The sequence below is a fragment of the Corythoichthys intestinalis genome, chromosome 7 (assembly GCF_030265065.1).
Source record: "Corythoichthys intestinalis isolate RoL2023-P3 chromosome 7, ASM3026506v1, whole genome shotgun sequence".
In the NCBI taxonomy this organism is placed as follows: Eukaryota; Metazoa; Chordata; class Actinopteri; order Syngnathiformes; family Syngnathidae; genus Corythoichthys; species Corythoichthys intestinalis.
This window is the reverse complement of record NC_080401.1, coordinates 17,263,977-17,285,303: the sequence shown is the minus strand read 5'-3', so window position 1 is coordinate 17,285,303 and position 21,327 is coordinate 17,263,977. Positions and strand designations below refer to the sequence as shown.

Sequence of the window (21,327 nt, the reverse complement as noted above, 5' to 3'; positions counted from 1 at the left end):
GCCTTGCAGCGGACCGTCAGCTCTATTCCGAGATCCAACTACGAGCTTTTTAACTGCAGCAACTTTAAGATACACTATTGGAGCTACAATTACCGAGGATAGCGGGAGAAGGCTCGTGTGGCAGCAGGTGAGGGTCTCAGCTGCTCTGGAGCTCTGCGGTCTGATAACACATTCCTCATATGCTCAGCCTTCGTTAATATTTTTCAAATAATTTTATAAGCTGTGATTTATTGACCTGTTTTGCACATGGACCAATCATTTTAAATAAAACAAGAAAGGGAACAATGTTGTCCAAATGTTTTATTGCGATCAATATCTGCAATAAAAAAAAAAAGACATACGATTTGTGTTTATATGTACATGCCTTGTAGTATTTCCTTGTAACAACAAAATCCGTGTCAGCCCTTCTGCATTCGGCAAATGTAATAATATTTGTAATTGGACCTCATTTTGGTCACTCAAGTGGCCGGCGTATCAATCTATACACATCAACACAGGCTGACAGGTTGTTATAATTTTGTCCACGAATGATCAACGAAGTGATAAGAACAATCATACAATCTTTTAAGGATATCCTTGGTTTTAAATCACATCCTTCACTTCTTGTCTGCAGCTGGTTTCGATTTAAGGTGAATGGCGAGGTAGATCCACACTGGCGCTTTGAAGCTAGCTGATCAAAACATTCCACTTATATATGGTGCTTCCACGAGTTAATGCACAGCACAGAAAGCCTCGAAGTCTCATCTACCTAATGCTGAATCTATTTTTGGAGATTCTGTGGGTCCCTCTGGTTTGATTCTGCAGTTTTAGCTGTGTCTACACACTGCTTACTTCAACCGCAATTCATGTTGTTCTTTCTAAACCGGACATTCCGGGCAGAAATTTTCCATTGCCCATGCTGAGGAGACTTGTCTATTCTGTAATTTATCTCTTTTGAATAATTTATATAAGTGGTAGTACAGAGGGAAATTATCTAAAATTAAAAACTTTTATTTTTTATTTTTTAATCATTCTGTCATAAAATGTAATTCAACTCCTATTTATCTGTTTTTTAATTATGGTCGGGGACTGTTTTCATATGTGGGGACAAAGTTGTAAAATGTGTAAATAGTTACTTTCCCAAAGGGCACAGTGCCCTACTTTTTGAGCATGCTTTGTGACATTGTATTTTGGTATCTGAAAAAGTACTAGTGGGTCATCAAGCAAAACAGGTCACCCAGACCTTGTAGATATCTTTTAAGTAAAAAAAAAAAAATCAAAAAGGGAGTACAGAGGATCATCATATTTGCTTATTGCTGAAAGTTTAGAAAATAAAAAAGACCAATGACTATTTGCTGTCCATGACTCATATATTTGTTAGCTAAAAAGATAGAATATGACAACTACTGCATCTTTACCAAGCGACTGAACTATGGTATTTTCTTTATCATTTGAACTGCATATTGGACATGGTGGTTGCGGAATGTTTGAATTCTGCAATCTTTGGCTAGACTTGGTGAATTGATTCAGACTGAATTATGTATTTCATCATTTTACTGAGATGAGCATCAGAGGCTTTGGGACACAGAATAGGAACATTCCTCCAGAGATGGTTGTTCAAATATTAACATGCTCTTAAACCAACAAATGAGGACATTTTACAAGTTTTTTTCAAAACAAGTGACATTTTAGGTAGTACTAATACATAATTCATGTTGATCCCTTTTATCGCAGTGACTAACAGTTTGGCAGTTGCATCTTTACTCCCAAAGCAAGTAGAGGTCGCCTCCAATTTGAATTTTTCTTGTCTCGCTCTCTGCAAGGAAAAAAAAAAAAAAAAAAAACAACACTTTTAATTCTCAAAGCTCTCATAGTGAAACGTCAAATATATGAGTATCGTAGATTACTCTGTAACTCACTTGTTTGGTTTGTTTGTTTAACATATTCAAGGGCTCTACATCGTCGTGTTTCTGGTGTTTAATTGCAATTCCAGAAGACTGCCACGTGGCAGAGGAACTGGGATGGATTGGCGGTAGACTGTATACTAAAAAAAGGTTCAGAAAAATAATACATTCATATCAATAGTTCACAATGTAAGAATTGCTGTGCTTTGTTGAATTGGAAATATTTCCAAACACACCTGTGGCAATTGAATCCTAAGGTCAAGGCTGTCTGCAGAGGCGACAACAACTGAAGCAGCAACTTCCTGTGTTGGATTTATTTCGTGCTGCTGGTTGAAGCCAAGTAGAAACGCCATGCCTGGGATGTAGGCCTCAATACTGGAAGGGATAGAAAAGTATATTTAACTAACTGGTCAGTTTTAAAAATGAGATTTATGTGAAGCAAAATCTGGTGAGTCAAATGTCCCGTTCATACTTAATACTTGATTGTGTTCTCACCCTCTGAAAAACTCTGCCATGGTTTCAGGGATTCTGTTCCAGTGGACTTTGGCCCTCAGCGTTGGCTTGGAACCAGGCAGACGTGCTGTATTGGCTCTCAATGACATGTCAAAGGACTGACATTCAGCTCCCCATCTAAGGTGTGCCTGGAACAAACATAGGACATCAGCCAAGTCTGACTCATGACACTTGGCTGTGTCGCCACCATGTCATTTGCCAAATACCAACACAAAATACATTAGCGACTGTAACCCCAGTGCAACGGTAATTCCTAATTTGAATTATGCTGACTACAAATAGATTTTTACAACACCTGCATCTCTATGGAACAATGTACCCCATTTTCAACATTTAAACAGGAAAAAACTACAGCTAAAAGTTTTTCATATTGGCTTGATATATTTTCCAGCATCAAAATATCATGGCGGTTTTGTATTTGTATTGTTTTTTTTTTTTTTTTTTTTTTTTTTTTTTTTAAATAAAATAATCTTAGCTTCTGCTTCTATTGAATCTTTCTGTCTTGGTTTATGGTTTGGAAGTGTGTCTTTAAAATAACAAAAACAGTTTTAACCAAATTGTAAAATGGTCCAGCAAGCCAATTGGAAAGTCTCAGCCTCATCCCTGTATGTCAAACAGCTACAGTGGATATCCAACTCCATTATTGGAGATGCAAGGACGTAGGTTTGAACAGGGCCGGTAGGGACATACCAATAGCAACTTTTCAGGATGCTCATATTTTCCCCACCAACTTTCAAGCAACCTTATTTGCATTATATAAAGACTTCAGTTATAGAGGTAATTTAGATTGTTTTCCCATATACTGTGGGGATACAACTGACCCTACTATTATTACCGGTAAGTGAATTATTTGCATTATGTTCAGACTTGCATTTACCCCTTTCACTTGCTGAATGTGCCAGTCCATTTTTTCCCTCAAACACACGTTTGATTGGCTGATGATTAGAACCCCTCACACCCCACAAACACACACTCACAGCACCGACAGAAATACAACATGTCGACAACATGCCACCTCCTCTGCCTCCTTTGAAGTGGTGGGATATTAGAAGTTTTTATCGGCCAGCAGCAGCAGCCACTGTAAGTAATGTAAAAATGATGTGAATGTTGTGGAGGTGGGGAAAACACTACTAATTTTGCAACTGAAAATCCAACCTGCATAAGAGCATAACATTAAACTGTGTGAATTTGGTAACCTGCAAAACTCAAGTAGGAAGTTGCTTAGAGAGAAGTGTTCCCTTGTATGTGTTTCCTACTGTTAATGTTAATTAAACTGTGAGAAATGTAGTGAACCAAGGTTTGCCGCCTTCTCCCCAATTTTCATTTTTATTATGTGGTCTTAAAGCAGCCCAAAGGAGCTTTCATTTTTTCTGTGTTGAGTTTGGCCGCAATGGGCAAAGCAGTAGTGTTTAACCTGAAGGAAGGCTCCATTTTTTATTTATTTATTTTTATTACTCCATGACCAAAAAGTTTTTTCAGTTATATTTAATTTCTTTATTTCGACAAGGTGGTCTTAAGACAATGTTTATTTTTTGCATTCCTGGATAGTTAAGAGATTATTAATAAGTTTTTATTTATTGTGTATGTTTATATAATTTAAGTTATATTCAAATATTGCAATTTAAATTTGCTAATAAATCAAGACATTTATTCTGAAAGTTTTTAAAATGTGTCTTCAGTAGTTTTTAAAAACAAAGTTTTGAATCGAACCAAATCACCTGAACCAAAACATATGACTGTTAGTATCAGTCAAAACAGAAGTACTTTGCATTGATCAATTAGCCCATGAATTCATTAGGTTCATATTTGTGAGAAATGTAGCCCTGACCCCTGTTCACCCAATCTGTTTGGTCTTATTAATGTCCCGTCCCCAGCAAACGTGTACATGCAGGTTATGCTGTTATTTCTTCCCTACCAATGTTGAGACCAAGCCTACTCCCTTGTGGAGATGTCTCCCACCCTTCAGAGGTTCAAGGTATCTGCCGATAAATCGAGATGCTACAAAAGCAATTTTGTTCCAGCAGCCGTTAGGGCTTTCGACAAATGATAGAAATTGCAATACTATAACATATGTACTCAAATTTTCTTGCTCTGTCTCTAAACAGAATTTAGCTAAAGTTATAATAAATATTCTGAATCAAATATGCTAGATTTTATCATTAAATACGTTTACAATAGTATGTCAGTTTTGGAATTGTCTTTGCTGGCAATTGGAAATAATTTTCCATGAATTATATTTAGTCACACTGCCATTTTTTAAGACACAGACCTATGACTGAATGATAAGATTCAGTGGTGGTTTGAATGGTTGCAGTCTATATTTGTGCCCTATTGACCAGAAACCAGTCCATGTAATCCCAACACCCCCCCAAAAAAAATGTCAGGTGGGGTAGCATTCAGCCCCAAGCAGAATCAACAGCAAGAAGCATAGATAGATGGACGATCGTTGTCTTGGAAAATTATGTTTAGAGATCTACCTTTGCTTCTGCACGGCCATCCAGCTCCAAGTCCATACACATTTTCCAGTTGGTATTGTCTCCCACCTGGGACACAATGAGTTGGGAGTTCTTAAGGCTGGACTCGGGTGTGTAGAACACCGCTGTTTCATAACCTTCCGGCTTATGGTTCCCGCTCAAGGCAAGAACTCGGATATTGAAAACAGCTGCAGGCGTTGAGTTGGAGGCCTGTGGAACCAAACATATTTTTCGTTTTTTTCTAAGACATAAACATCATATGTAGAGTGTTGATAAAGAAATTCCTCTGAATAAGAATTTAAGGTGTCATGGAAAACTGGTAGAGACACATTTTTTAGTCATTCAAGTTCTTTATAATGTCAATCCATTTTGGGTAACTTTTTGTGAGTTCTGTACTTTTTGTTTGAATTACCATGCCAGCAGGGGTCCCATTAAGTTCTGCTTCACTTGATTCGGAATCCGAGGATAGTTGAGCCTTCAGTGTGGCTTCCTGCGAACAACCAAGTTGCATAATAGTTATATTGGCTGGAATCTAAAGTGAAACATAATACATTTGCTTTGGTAGTTCGAGACCTTTGAGAGCCTCATTAGAGTTTCAAGAAGTTCTCTGGTGCTGGTTGGGTATTGGCTCGGGCCAACATTGACCTCAAATCGGATCTTGTCAACAGGTTTGTTTGCCTGGACTTGAAAAAGGTTACTCCTCAATTGGATAATATTTTGGACCATATTTGTTATTGTAACAATGTGTGATGTTTTTGAGTTGTGAGCTTACCAGGGACTGCTTTAAGTGCCACATTTGTGTATCCCAGTAAGTAGTATAAGGGGTACTCCTCATGGTAATATGCTCTTCTCAACTCGGATTCAACACAGACAACTGCTCCGTAAATGTTTTTCTCAGTACACATTTTAGCCATTGGATGCCAGTTATTGGGCCTCTGTATCTGTTAGAAGACAATGTTTTAAGCCTTTCATGAATTTCATCTTTAACTGATTCTCTTGATGGAGTTGATTATACCTCTTCATCAATTTCAAGCTTCACAATTGTGGGACCCTTGCGAACAATTTCATTATTAGAGTCAATAGCTTTGGGCATCATTGGGGTCATTTTAGGTGAAGTTGGTGCTTCAATGTTCCTAGAGACTGCATATACATCAGAGCTATTGTTTGGAAAAAGAGACACATGTTAGTTCCATTTCAATTGGTGTTTTTCCTATGCCCTGGGTAAATCAGCTGGCCAAATAGTTTCAATACTATTTATCAAACGATGCAAAAAAAGCTCATAAAGGCAACCTTGTTGATGTGAATAATGGTTCTTAATTGTGAGCAAAATCACCTGGTTTCACTCGGTGAAAATGCTGTTGACTTAAATCTGGCCAATTCTGGCTTTTATACACACCATACTTACACTTTGATTTAAACTGACCTACTTAAACATTTGGGATCAAACAAGTTTGATTGAGCCAAATCATTTGCAACCAGCAGATGTGGCACTACATTAGTGCCAGAGCCTGAAAGCAACCCAATGTGTACACACACTTTGCTCTGCTGAATTGGTACCAAACAATCAATTAGTCAGGTATCACAAATTCCAGCATGCAAGTTATTTAGCCAATAAGCTTGTTGATACGACTTTTGTCTACCCCAAAAATGTTCACTGCTGACATCAAAATTATTTAGCCTATTCTTTCATGCCCTGTACCACTTAACCTCACAAAGGTGACGGTGGTGCTGGAGCCTATTCCAGATATAACTATGGGCAGGAGTTGGGGTACACCCTGAACTGGTTGCCAGCTAATCACAGACACTGACGACAGTTGTGGCAAAATGTTTTGCTTTGTGAGTCTTTGTGCTATAATTGTAAGGCCTCACAACCATAAGCGGAGTTTAAGGGGGGGCAGCCCTGGTGGCTGAAAAGTGTCATTGCATGCAATTGAATTTCCTATATATGATTTTAAAATTTAAAAAAAAATCTGGTAAAATATTGACTATAAAAGTTGTAAAATTATAAAACAAACAACAAAAATGAATGAAATGAACAAAAAAATTATATTTTTATAATGAGCCAAAATTATTTTTTGAACAAATTATGTGACTAGCACCTTAGACGGTTATTTGCTTTGCTTAGCCAAAACCACCTGAGGACCGAAGAGGCAAGATGGATATATGTAATTCTTTTCAAACCTAAGCTTTCAAAAGTGACAACTACTGAGCAAGAAACCAAGGATTGAAAATGTGGACCATGAAACGTTAGAGACCATCGTCAAAATGGTGAGCGGAGTTTCAATTTGCACCGCTAAAGACGCTAATTGTACAGCAAAGCCACCACCGGTGTCTTTCCAAAGTAGTTACCCCCGTCAAAAATTGTGTCCACTGGCCGCTTAAGCGCACAGACACACATTAGTTGTGAGTTCGACTTAAACAATTAATTGAAGCCAGAAAAGAACCACAGATATCAACATTTATTAAACTGGAGAAACTCCATACATGACTTGAATTAGATTATTAACAGTTAAAGGTCATCATAAGAGTAAAACAGTAAAACATTGCCTTTTTTACGTTCAGTACGTATGTTATGTTATACGACAGAAAAAAAAAAAAAAAATTGATCGATGGGCCATGTTTTAAAACCTTGTTGATATCTACATCAACAAAACACAGAAATCAAGCAAATCAGTGTAGTGCAGTGGCACCGCCCAGGGGATAGAATTTTGGACTAGGGTACCTACGTTGGCACGACACCAGTGGGTATACCATATTCAATGGATGACGATATTAGCGAAAAGTATAGCCTAAGCAGCCTGATTTAAGAATCCGCTCAAGAATGATGGGAAACAAAAAAACGCTCATTTTCAACTTATAAATATTCTTGTGAGTTAATTTTATCGCTGACACTGCGTTTCAGGGTCATCGACATGTTTTGCCCCCCTCTGCCCCAAAAGTCAAACTCCGCCTATGCTCACAACTGCTAGTGGGGCCCTACGTTGCACAATTTATGTGAAAAAGTACTGTACATTATGCACTTCCAAAAAGTGAAGTATCTGCAGAGAGCTGTTTGTACCCCACCTGTACCTTAAAAAAATTCCAAAGGTTTAAGCTTTGCCACAATAATCAGTCTACTGTGAGATGAATACAAAGATATTGAATGGTGGGATTAAAATCACTACAATTATTCACACTAAATATTTGCAGGTTTTTTTTTTTCTCCTTTATGATCTTTTACCCTACCTCCCAAAAACTTACCTTACAGTGAAGAGTTCAACTTCCTTTTTGCTCAAAGGGATGTCAAGTTGAAATTTCCTTTCTCTGACATTAACCTTGGCGGCTAACTTCCATGGGATGGAATATGGTATTTTGCTTTTAAACTCAACACCACTCTGGAAAAGCTCTGTGTTGATACCATATGACAACCAAATATCTTTTGTGCAACTGTTAAAGAAATGAGTTGATTTCAGTAAACGAAATAATTACAAACCTTGATGAACAGCATTGAATATTTACCCAACAAAGCCATCAGTTTCCAGGGAAATTTCTGAGGTCAAGACTTGAGCAAGGCGATCAGTTAGCGGTGGATTTATTGCAGCCTTTGCTAAAAGTAACACAAACAAAAAACATGAACAATATTTATACATTAAACGACATTCACTGAGATAGTTAAAAAAAAAAAAAACGATTTAAAAAATATTGTCACCATTCACTGTTATGCCACTAAGGGCGTAATAATATTTGCTGATCTCTAGTGGTAGGCCAAGAGTGGAAGCCTGAAAGTAGCGTGTCTCAAATATTAAGAATGGCTTTGTCCAATGCCATGAAATTCCTTTGTGTAAATTCTCAATGAATGTCCACACAGAGCTGTCTTTGCCTGTAGAAGGACCTACAAGCTGCAAGTACAACAATTAGTAAACATTAGAGTGGAATCATTCCAGTGGAATTATCTTTGCTATACACATAAGGCTTTATGCACTCACATTGATGATTTTGCGAATAAACTCTCTGTTGACATCTGCATAGAACCACTCTTGTCCAGAAGCGCGAGAATAGAAATTAAGAAGTGGTTTGTCACTGTTTTGAGATTCCAAGTTTCGGAGCTAAAAAAGTAAATCACACAATAATGCTCGTCAAGAGACACAACCTACTTTGACACATTCAAGTTAAAAAAACAAGTAAAGCCCCAACCTGTTGATAAATGGTCTGGAAGTCACTAACATCTCCTTTCAATTTGGAGATGATGGAGCCAAAAATATCCTTGATCCCATCAGCACGTATCCCCATCTTGAGAAGAGAAACAACTAATTAAACTCTATGATGGAGGGTGTTTGTCTTCAATGTCAAATGTACTAATGTATCCCGATATACTGTACCTCCATAAGTTGAAGAATCCTACCAATAAAATACAATTTTCCTTTCATCATAATTTCAGTGGGGATCATTTCTGTTGCATTCCTTAGCATGAAGAACTCTGCAGCCGTGCCGAGGAGTAAATCGTCTATATTGGTAAAATAGATGTGTTATACAGAATCTTAAACGTGACAATTATATTTTAGTGTTCAGTGGGAAAGTACCATTATACCAATCCACGCGCATAGCCTTGCTGTAGCGATAGGTGAGGCGACCAAATTTAGGGGCCAGGATTTTAACTGCTACGTTGCAGGCAGTGGATCTTTTGCACCACACAAAAAACATAGCTCAATGATAATCACAACCTCCTAATTTGACTTTTTAATCGGTATACCCACAGGTGTTGATTGTCAGGAGTTTTGGATTTGGCCATGCTTCTCAAGTAGGAGTACACAAAACTAACTACATGTAGGTCCTTTTCTTCCTGCAGGTGTGCAGTTACAGTTGACACCAGCGCCATCGGCGGCTTTGTCTCAAACAAGATCATGATGGCCAACATGCGCAACTCAGCAGGAAGGTCTTTTTGCAGGTAAAGACTCATTGTAATGTCTTGGACCTGAAAATTAGAATATTATCACAATAAAGACCTTTAGTCAGTAGTGTTCAGTTCATGGCTTCATTGACAAAAGTAACAGATTGTACACATTTCCATGCAAAAGCTTATTTGTCATTTGTTTGCTTTGAATGTCTACTCTAGAAATTATGATATATATCATTTAAGAGCTACAATCCCCTTAATCTTGTGTTCTTACACTGTGTGGATCTCGTGCAGCAATGAGTCTCAAGGATTGGACAGCAGCACTCAACACACGAGGAGGAAGATCCACCGGGTTGGCCGAAACTCCAGGGAGGAAGCGCATTATGGTTTTAATGCTGCCTGGATGACCCGCATTGCCCAGAGCTTTTAAAGACAAAACTATGTTCTCCTCGTTGTTGTTGTTGAGACTGTCCATAGCGAAGTCCAGAAGCGGCTGGGTAAAGAAATGAAATCGGATGGTCATGATCGTATTTTTTTAGCTTCATAAACTTTAACTTTTGTATGTGTACTGTACTGTAGTGCTTGAAAAAGTTCAATGTCAAACCAGCGTGCATGACATCGTGGCAAGCAGAACTAAGCTTATTGATGTAAAGTAGATAAAGCATAAGATAATTAAAAGAGGTGGGGCAGCTCCCCTATTGAGGTGCTACTGCAGAGAGAAATGTGATGCATTTTGGTGTTTAAAAATGACGTGCCATGTGTGTTAAAGTAGGAGGTTGAAAGTTTATAATAACCATAATGTAGCATTTACAAGTTAGCATTGACATAACTGAATTGTTATTACTCTATATGTTTGTGGTTGAACATTTCGGTATTTAAATATGAAATGTTTAACTGAATTTGATTTATTTGTTGGCGTTACAGTAAACTTCAACTGGTGTGACTAATAAAACGCTTGAAGGAAGCATCCCTTTCCTCTTATTTGGAGAACTATGCGAGTGAGAGTCTGATTTAAAAAAGTCTCCCGTTTCGTGGCAGCAAAAGTGTGAGAGCGGACTTGAAATGTGCTTGAGGGGAAGGTTAAAATTATGTTAAAATGTGTATGTTTGCTTTGAATCTGCTGAAGGAATGTTATCGCCTTGATAATAGAGGATTTATTATACAATTTAAAGGCAAAACTGAATAGGAAAAAAATGGGTAGCTGTACAAAATGATGACTGCATGTATTTTCAACCCATATTATGTAGAAAAAAATCATCATGTACAGTGGTACCTCGACATACGATCACTTCGACACACGATCTTTTCGACATCTGGTGTAAAATTTTGACTCGCCATTTGTTTCTACATCCGACGACATGCTCAAAATACGACGATTTATGACAGCGCCGCAGTTTTCATGTGAGAAATTAACATGGGTTTCAAGAATGTTAGAGCAGATGGTTAAAAAAGGAACAAGGTGAGGCTTAACATTGTAATGAAGATGGAAATGACAGAAAAATATCAGCATGGTGCATGCGTCCGTGAACTGGCTCCACAATACGGTGTTATGTCAAATTTTGCACACCATCCGAAATTGCAACTTTGCAATTCTGCACATGCGTCTAATGTTAAAAATGGCCGCAAATGCAGCGGTTCCAAAGTAAACACTACAAACTTTCTTTAAAGAAAGGAATATTTATTTACATTTGTTCATGGATGGACATGTAGAAAGGTTCTCAGACACATCCTGCCATGTTAGCTGCACACAACAATTGCACGTCTCTCTCTCACTGTTAATGTTTTGGCTGTGTCGTTAGCATTAATTTACGGCATTTTCGTGTTGCAAATGTATTTTTATGATGTCACTTGTTTATTTAGCACCTTTGGATACCATTGAGAGTTCAAGCAAATGTAAAAGAGGGCTTATGCACCATCACAAATATTATAAGGGTGAAAAATTTGACAGAACAATAGCCGTAGAATGTCTACAATATCGACAGTCCTCCTCCGACCTCTGGTTGCCAGTCTTTATAAGTTAAGGAGACAATTAATACTGTGGTAACATCGGCAAAAAATCGCCAGTTTCGTCAGGTTTTTAATGATTTATTTCAGAACTTGTGCAACACAAAATGCCTCCTGTCCGCCGCAGCTGAACAAAGGGAAAGTAAAAAGTCCCTCTTTTACTCTGTCAAGTCAGCCACGCGTTGCATTCAGGGACACCACGTAAAACACTTCACATTAGAACCCGATTCATTACATTATTACGTGTATTATTATTATTACTGTTATTATATTATTATTATGACTTTTATTCATAATTTATTTGTTTTGCTCTGTGTAATTGCTATTTGCAATAGTATCAGGAGCATTTTTTAAGGGTTTAGTGTAGGTTTTCCTGCTATGGAATTAATTAATGGAATTTTAATGTATTCTAATGGGGAATTCCTACTCGATATACGACCATTTCTACTTACAAACAAGGGCCTGGAACAAATTAACTTTTTATGTAGAGGTACCACTCTTTTAGAATGTAATGCAATTGGATTTACAGTTTTGTAATTTTATATATAAAGATACTATAATTGTCCTGATAGTGTTAATTATTATGATTATTTAGTTGATTTACAGGGGAATGTATGCTATAAAAACGGAACGGTCTGAAACAGAAGAGGGGAAGAACATTCGATGACAAGAATTACATTGAATGCCTACATTACCCATGAATATATAGTGGTGCTAACAATTGTATTGTAATTGTAGTTCCCGTGGACACCATGTGGGGGGCTAAGGAGAAAAACGGGGGGGGAGGGGGGGTGGTGTCTATAAGTGAGGTGTAGAACTCAGTCTTATGTGAATCACTTGTACGTGTGGATATGTTGACATCCTATTCTATGCTGCGAGATTGCTAATCCTGGCACCAACATTGTCTTTACTTGAATGAGTCTAATTGCACCCAGTCATGCGTGAATCCCATCAGATGTGTGATAGTCCTGCAGACAAGTGGAAGTGCTACACTATATACGTATGTATAATTATTTTTGCTATAGTAATAAAACATAGGTTTAAGAAAAAATATGTTCAGTATATTTGGTCTGGAAGTAGACTGAGTTGGTGATGTGATACAAATAAGGCAACAATTAAAAATGCTTCAAAGTTCATCCAAAACTCGAATGCATTGCGTAACGCATAAAGTGGATTGTTACAATACCTGAACAGCTGACACTGGACAAGGTGTGTAGTAGGCACAGTGCTTGTTCACCAGAGAGCCATAAGAAAGTGCTACAGTATGCCACACAAATATGTTTGATCTACTGTAGGGCAGGTTAAGGAACATCTGAGAAGAAAAGGCAGAGGCATTGTTATGTCTCGCCTGGGTTCAAACATTTTTTTGCCCTTTTCCCCCTCTCATCCTCACTTTAGCCATTTCAATCAGTTCCGGAATCGCATCTAGATGGTTAAAGGCCAGCAACAGCGTTTGGAAGGCCTCAGATGCACTTAGGTCTCCAATCTGGAATCTCATTTGCAGGAATTTAAGGATTCTGGCATCGTTGACTTCCACAATCGTGTCCAAAAACCAACGTCTAATGAGGGCAAAGTCAGAGGATATTGATTAAGTTTTTTTTATTTTTTTTTAATTCTTTTACATCAAAGATTATCCTCACTCCTAATTCAATTAAATTTTGCTGGTGAGATAAAGGTTACGGGTTGCCTTTAATAAAATATAAAGTGTCAACGGCTTCCTTGGCTTTAATGGAAAGCTGTTTCTTACATTAACCTTTCTACAATCAAACCCAGCATGATAATGGATCTTTAATCAGGCAAATGTCAGACAGAGGACATTCTCAACTGAATGAAAATGTACTATTCATTAATTACTCAATCTGTTGATGTGGATCTGATTTAACAAAATGTGCATTAACCGCATGCACTTGAAGTGCTGTCAGAGCAAACTGATTAATCACAACACCTTGTCATTTTGACATGGAAAACTATGTAATAATGTCATTTACAGTGGGATTTACAAGGAAATTAAGTTTCTCTGTCACTGTGATGTGTCAGTGTAGATACTCCACCTGTACTCGTCATTGGCAGCAAGCTGTTTCCACATAACTTCAATGCCTTCGTACGGCACCAGTCTCAGGAGTTGGTACAACTTCATCGCTTCCTCAGTTGTTGCACTGTCAATTTGGTACTTATTGGTTTCAGCCAAATGTTTGATCAACTCAACAGCCTGTATGGAGAAGAAACATTTTAGTGTTGTGTTCATTTGCACCCTTTATCTCAACCTCAATGTTGCTATTACTCAATGGCTGCCATTGCTACCGCTAGACGTCCAATTCATTTTGACTGGGAGAGGCTGGCAGTCAATAATTGTGAATAAATGATTTCATCCCTCCCAGTCAAAATGGATTGGACATCTAGCACCTTCAGTGGCGTTGAAAGATGAGCATTCACAGCCGGTCCTCCCCGCGTAAATGAAGTGGACGTCTCTTGTTGTCAAATGACAGGGAATGAGTTATGAGTTTTACTACTGTATATACTGTAAATTACAGTTTTTCTCAATTGCTTTGATACTTTTGTCAGATCAGACTTGCAATTCTCAAAACTACTTGTTCAATCCTCACAACATCGCATCACTTATACACACTGAACAAGTAGGTTCTCAATCCTTTGAGCAAGTTGCAGATATGTTTGTGCATCCATGCAAAGGTTACCTTATCAGTTGCATCTGCCATGATGGTCAAAATGGATGATCATGGGTGTCTATTGAAAAGTCTCACCACCCACAACATCTAGTCATTACTTCATTGCATAAGCCTTTACATGCAAAATGATGAACATGTTGTCAGAATATATCAACATGTGTATGCATATTTCTAAGCATTTTCACTACTTATTTTAGGTAACTTATTTTAACCTGCCAAGATTTGTAATAGTTTGGGACAGTGTCAGTTTCCACCACGCCAATTTAATCAGGGAATGGTTTGCAACCCACAACAGAATGGTAATAAAGTTCCTACCACTATACTCCCTATTCCTCACTCCCATAGCAGAATTTTTCCTCCACATTTAGATGGCAAGTGTATGATCGTCAGCCTAACAATCAGATGACTCTCCTGGATGCTATGAATGCAGCATGCAGGGACATCACAGCAGATGCTTGCAGAGGTTGCGTAAGGAATTCAAGAAGATTGTCTCCATGGTGTATAGCAAGAGAGGACATCCGTTATGACGTGGAGGAAAATTTGTGGCCAAACAGAGAGGAACGTCAAGATGTGTAGAAAGAATGGGTGAATAATCCTGACAGCATTTGAAGTTTAGTTGTGTCGATTGTTTTATGTTCACATTTCTAATGTTGCTTTTATGTTATATTTCTTTTGTTTTATGTCAGGCAATGAGATGGTCTGTCAAGACATTGTAAAAAAACAGTAAAAGTGTAAACTGAATCTTGTCCAGTCTCTTGCAATCAATCTCCCACACACAAAGGTGTAACTTGCAATTTTCATCAACATTTACGTACACCATCTTCACCATCAGAGCCTTCCATCAGATTAACTGTTCAATTGAGAGCATGACTAAGCAATTTGACTGTCTTGTCTGTGCACAATGAAACAAAGACTTGTCATTCTGATAGCGCTGACATGTTCATTGGCACAGAAATATAATTTTGAGCAATAGATGAAGCATTTTGCACAGAAAACTGGATTTTGCAGGTAATCTATGTTGTTTTGCTACTTGTGCTAAATGTTGTGAGGATTGAACAAGTAGTTTTGAGAATTTCAATTCTGATCTGAGAAACGTACTAAAGCAATTGAGAAGAACTGTAAGTAAATAAATAAATAAATTGGGAAAAAAAAAAAAAAAAAAACAAAAAACCTTTAGCGGGTTATTGGAGGCCACAAGCAGAGTGTATTTCAGTTTTATTTTCATTTGATTAATTTGTTGTTATTACATTTTATTAATTAATATGTGTATGTATTCATTAAAATATGATAATAATAAAAAAATAAGATTGTAATTGTAATTGTAATAATAATTGACACCTGGTGCACCCATATGTGGAGCTGTAGACCAAGCTTGTATACCAAAAGGAAATAACGTAGCCAAAAGGACCCACACTTGTATGCCCAATGTTACTATTGTGGTGTAAATGACCCAAAATGTGACATGTGAAAACGTCTAAATATTTGGATGTCAGGTGTTTATGGGGGTAAGATTTTTTAAACGACCAAAAACAGTCACTTGCCCTATTAAGGGTTAAATAGTATCAAAAATGTGTTTCTTGTGGGAAGTAAAGTACAATGAAGTGTTTAACTTATATATTATGTATTACTACAGTGATTCTTTGTTTTTCAACTGTACTGTATTCGCGTATGATTTGATTGCAATACACTATAATTATTACCTTTGATACTGCATCATCCTGGTTCTGCATGACAATAGGAATATGTGCTCCTGCTTCGACAAACTTGTAAATAATGTTGCCTCTGTTTTTCATGGGCCCGTAAGTGACAGCAGATGGTGTATCTCTCACATCCAGCAACACTATTTCCTTCCTTTAGGATGAATGATTTCAAATAGTTGATATTGCGAGCAAGGTTTACAATGAGCACAAGTGAGATTTATCTTACGTAGCTTTCATTTTGAAGCTTCCACCCTTCACATTGAAGGGACTGAAGTGTTGTTGCTCTAAGCCGTGAGCCTTCGAAATGAGTCCTCCCTCAACTGTTGGTTTGATCGTGTAAACATATCTCATGGTTGAAACAATAGAATCTCCTCTCTGTAATGGGAGACACAGCACATTATAAGATGTTTAATACAATTAATGCACCCATAAAATTAATTCCAGTAATCCAATCCCAAAAATGTATCTATCGATAGAAAAGATGTTACATTCGAAAGCTAATGTTTTTTCAACATTTCATCTAACAATTGGTATAATAATATACAATATACAGGTATATACTGTTTATTAGTATTACTATAATTTATAGTTGGCTATGAGTGCATCTACTGCTTTATTGTTAGTAACGTGATTAATATTTTACTTCCACCCTAGCGAGCAATTATGATTCTTGTCCATACAATTTCCTATCAAATATTTGCTCAATCATGTCACCACTTATACCTTCTTGGAAAGGTTATCAAGCACAGTGGTGGCCATTCCTCTGTAGCGTTCTGCCTTCTCCCTGCAATTTGTGACATCTACAACCTGAGTGATGGTCATGTCCCTTGTTTCCTTGTTTTCGTCAATGGCATAGTTACTCTGACACATGCCATGAATTCCAGCCTGAAAATACATACATAATATTTTGAAGTTACTCTTAATGAGACTGATGGACATTGACCATAAGAGCGATTGTGTGTTCTCACCTCCTCGAGCTCATAGAATCTCTGTGTGGTCTTGACAGTGATATGGAAGAAGCTGAGAATACCCCTAATGATGTTCACAACAGTGTCCGATACCTCAGCTGAGGCGTGGATGTTGCCGACATGGCCGGCGGCAAAGTCAAACATGAAGGGTTTGACAAGCTGGGCCGCGATTCGCTGGGTGAGTTTTGGCACAGCAATGAAGCTGTTTTTCCCTGGGAAGCCATTAAACTCTTCGAAGGCCAAATCTGAAATCTTTAAACCAGATAAAAAGGAACTTTAAGAGTACTTACAGCTTTACATGATCATGAAAATTCATATTTGTTCAAACAAAAAAAAAGAGTTGACACAATTGAGTGGTGTTTTCCTTTTTTAACCTTGGCGGACACAAAAATGGATTGCTGTTCACATGATGTCAGGGCAAGGGCGTAGATTTGCATAGGGACGGAAGGGACATGACACTAGCAACTTTTCAGGATGCTCAAATTGTCCCAACCAACTTTAAGCAACCTTATTGGCATTATATCATGAGGTCAGTTATATAAGTAACTGAGATAATCTTTCCATATGTTGTATGGATAGAATTGACCCTACTATTATTAAGTGAATTACTTTCATTATGTTCAGGCTGACATTTACCCCTTTTCACTTGCTGAATGTGCCAGTCCATTTTTTTCCCTCAAAGACGCGTTTGATTGGCTGATGACATGACCCCCCCCCCCACCACACACACACGCGCGCTCACAGCCCAGATGAAAATACAACATGTCGACAACATGCCGCCTACTCCGCCCCTTTCGAAGGCGATGGATATTAGAATTTTATTTCAGCCAGCAGCAGCAGCAACCACTGTACGTAATGTAAAAGAGACGTCAATGTTGTGGAGGTGGGGAACACACCACAAATTTTGCTACTGAAAGTTCGACCTATATCACAGTTGGCATAAAATTAAACTGTATGAATTTGCTAACCTGAAAAACTCGAGTAGGAAGCTGCTTAGAGAGAAGTGTCCTTCAGTTTGTTTTCTACTGTTAACGTTAATCGTGAGAAATGTAGTGAACCGAGGTTTATACCCTTCTTTCTAGTTTTGATTTTTATTGTATTTATGTGGTCTTAAAGCAGCCCAAAGGAGCTTTCATTTTTTTGTTGAGTTTGGTTGTGTTTGTGGTCGAAAGCAGTAATGTTTTACTTGAAGGAAGTTTCTTTTTTTATTTATTCTTTGGTATTGGTATTATTTAGACAGACAATGTTGAGTGGTCTTAAGACAATTGTTTATTTTTGCATTCCTGGACAGTTAAGAGATTATTGTGTATGTTAATATCAGTTACAATCTGTTCAAACATTGCAGTTTAAATTTATTAAACAACAAAAAAATCCAGACATTTATTCTGGAAGTTTTCAAAAACGTTTCTTTTGTAGTTTTTGAAAACAAAGGTTTGAATCAAACGATGTATCACTTGAACTAATACATATGAACGTTAGTATAAGTCAATACAGATTTATTTTGCATTGATCATTTAGCATATCAATTAATTAGGTTCATATTCATGAGAAATGTATCCCTGACCCCAATCTGTTTGGTCTTATTGATGTCCCGTCCCCAGCAAAAGGTGTACATGTAAGTAATGCTGTTATATCGTCCCTACCAATGTTGAGACCAAACCTACGTCCTTGTGTCAAGGTAAAAATTTATTCATACGGATAAATATCTGTGGCTTGCAGTCAATAGACACAGTTACTCCACAAGTTAATCCACAAAAGTGGGGCACTGACACAACAAAGTGATTGCTGTGGTTTTGTAACAGCAATGCACTGAAACATAACAGCATTCAACATAAAGAGAGATAATTTTTTAAAAAATGCATAATTGTCCATAAAAGTACTCAATTTAAAACTCTTAAACTGGATGACAGCAGAAGCAGAGCATAATTAAAAATACATTCAACTTAATTGCTCTTTGTTATTTTCACTTTTTTTGTGTTACCTGAAGGAGGAACGTCTGCGCAGACACACCGACGATCTTAACCTTGCATGTTAGTTTGGCCCCAGATTCAGCGAGGTTTGGCATGCCCAGTCCAAAGTTGGCCAGTCCTTCATATTTGTACTCGTAGGTTTTCTTGGGGTTTAGGCTCAAGTCTTGAATGAGATTTCAAAAGTATACAATGAATAAAATATTCAACTAAGACTTAAACAGCTCTATACAATATGTTATACTCACCATAACGGAGACTTTGACATGCTACAAACAGTACAATATTAAAACAGTTAGCATGTGGACTTGGAAGCATCATATATATATTTAACAAGTATTTGCAAGTAAAATTATTATTATTTTTACAATTAAAGACAACTTACAGGCCAGAGCCACAAGGCAGCAGAGGACAAGCCCTCTCATGGTGAACGTGGTTGCAATCAAACATTTCACATCACACCCTTAAATAGTTGAGTTTGTTTGATTAGAAAAACCTAGTTGTTATGACCCATGTGAACAGGTCATAAGCGCTTTTTAGCCAGTCAACATCAATGTAAAGTCAACACTGACTTGGCTGCAACACAGTCACACTGACATTGTCAGAATGACATGATGATAGAGACAGATTATCATCAACAATCGCAGGAGTATGATAAATAGCTGCTCTTATAGATAAATACAACATGCAATCTTTTACAAAGTTATGAAACATAAAAATATTTTTTATCAGACTAGCTGTTTAGAATGGCGTAAAATTATTTTGCACATTACTAATTACTGGAGCTGGATACAGTGGTATGAAAAAGTGTCTGAATCTTTTGGAATTTCTTACATTTCTGCATAAGATCACATCTAATGTGATCTGATCTTTACATTTTAAATCAGGTGTGTGCCTAATCACTGATGAGAGGTTTAAAGCTGCCCTGCCCACTATAAAAAAACACACCTGGTAAGAAATGTCTTGATGCATGAAGCATTGTCTGATGTGCATCATGGCTCGGTCAAAAGAGCTGTCTGAAGACCTGTGATCAAGGATTGTTGATTTGTATAAATCTTGGAAAGGATACAAAACCATCTCTAAAAGTCTGGATGTACAACAATCGACAGTCAGAGAAGTTGTCTACAAATGGGAAGCATTTAGCATTGTTGCTTCTCTCCTAAGGAGTGGCCGTCCACCAAAGATGATACCAAGAGTTCAGCGCAGATAACTCATAGAGGTAAAAAATAACCCTAGAGTGTCTGCTAAAGACTTACAGAAATAACTGATACAGTCCAATATCTCTGTGCACACATCAACTATAAGTAAAACTAAAGCCAATAATGGTGCTCATGGGAGAACTACATGGCCATGGCGAAAGCCACTACTGTCAAAAAAAAAAAGCATTGTTGCTCGTTTGATGTTCGCGAAAAGGCACTTGGAAACTCCACAGATGTTTTGGCAAAATATTTTGTGAACTGATGAAACCAAAGTTGAATTGTTTGGGAGTCAAACATAACGCCTAGTGCGGAGGAAAAATGGAACCGCTCACCAAAATCAACACCTCATCCCCACCGTGAAGCATGGTGGAGGGAGCATCATGATTTGGGGCTGTTTTGCTATCTCAGGGCATGGACAACTCGCAATCAATAATGGAAGTATGAATTCAAAAGTTTATCAGGATGTTTTGCAGGAAAACCTGAGGCCGTCTGTCAGACAGTTGAAGCTAAAAAGAAGATGCTGCAACAAAACAATGATCCAAAACACAGAAGTAAATCAACTTCAGAATGGTTTCAGAAGAACAAAATACACGTTCTGGGGTGGCCCGGTGAGATGCTGCGGCATGACCTAAAGACAGCGATTCATGCCAGACATCCCAGGAATCTGACTGAACTACAGCAGTTTTGTCGAGAAGAACGGACTAGGATTAGTCCTGATCGATGTGTCAGACTGATCTTCAGCTACAGGAAGCATCTGGTTGAAGTTATTGCTGCCAAAGGGGGGGGGGGGGGGGGGGCACAAAATATTAAATGTGATGGTTCATATACTTATTTTCCCCCTTCTGTCATTGTTTGCATACTGTCCTCAATACAATTTGAAAACCTATAAATGTTTGGATGGTTTTAGTTAAAGCAGACACTGTTTTTTCATTTGTGTGATTTTAAAAAAAGATCAGATCACATTTGATGGTGATTTTATGCAGAAATGTGAGAAATTCCAAAAGGTTCAGATACTATTTCATACCACTGTAGTAACGCATTACATGTATTCCGTTACAATTA

At 37.7% G+C, this 21,327-nt stretch overlaps 1 protein-coding gene across 1 annotated transcript; it reads right to left on the bottom strand.

Moving 5' to 3' along the window:
* Positions 1 to 963: 963 nt before the first annotated feature.
* On the bottom strand, positions 964 to 19,491 carry vtg3 (vitellogenin 3, phosvitinless). Its single transcript, XM_057841320.1, has 28 exons — positions 19,452 to 19,491; positions 19,315 to 19,335; positions 19,081 to 19,232; positions 17,100 to 17,351; positions 16,855 to 17,016; positions 16,358 to 16,506; positions 16,132 to 16,282; positions 13,799 to 13,956; positions 13,141 to 13,306; positions 12,934 to 13,059; positions 10,018 to 10,236; positions 9,604 to 9,821; positions 9,430 to 9,527; positions 9,229 to 9,353; positions 9,044 to 9,139; positions 8,836 to 8,955; positions 8,559 to 8,748; positions 8,369 to 8,456; positions 8,111 to 8,296; positions 5,910 to 6,027; positions 5,643 to 5,805; positions 5,444 to 5,553; positions 5,283 to 5,360; positions 4,874 to 5,080; positions 2,379 to 2,524; positions 2,120 to 2,258; positions 1,899 to 2,023; positions 964 to 1,795 (listed from the first exon to the last, which is right to left on the bottom strand). Exons 1-27 carry the CDS (start codon positions 19,489 to 19,491, stop codon positions 1,934 to 1,936), a joined length of 3,768 nt encoding a protein of 1,255 aa, XP_057697303.1. The 3' UTR covers positions 964 to 1,795; positions 1,899 to 1,933.
* Between the last annotated feature and the right edge of the window lie 1,836 nt (positions 19,492 to 21,327).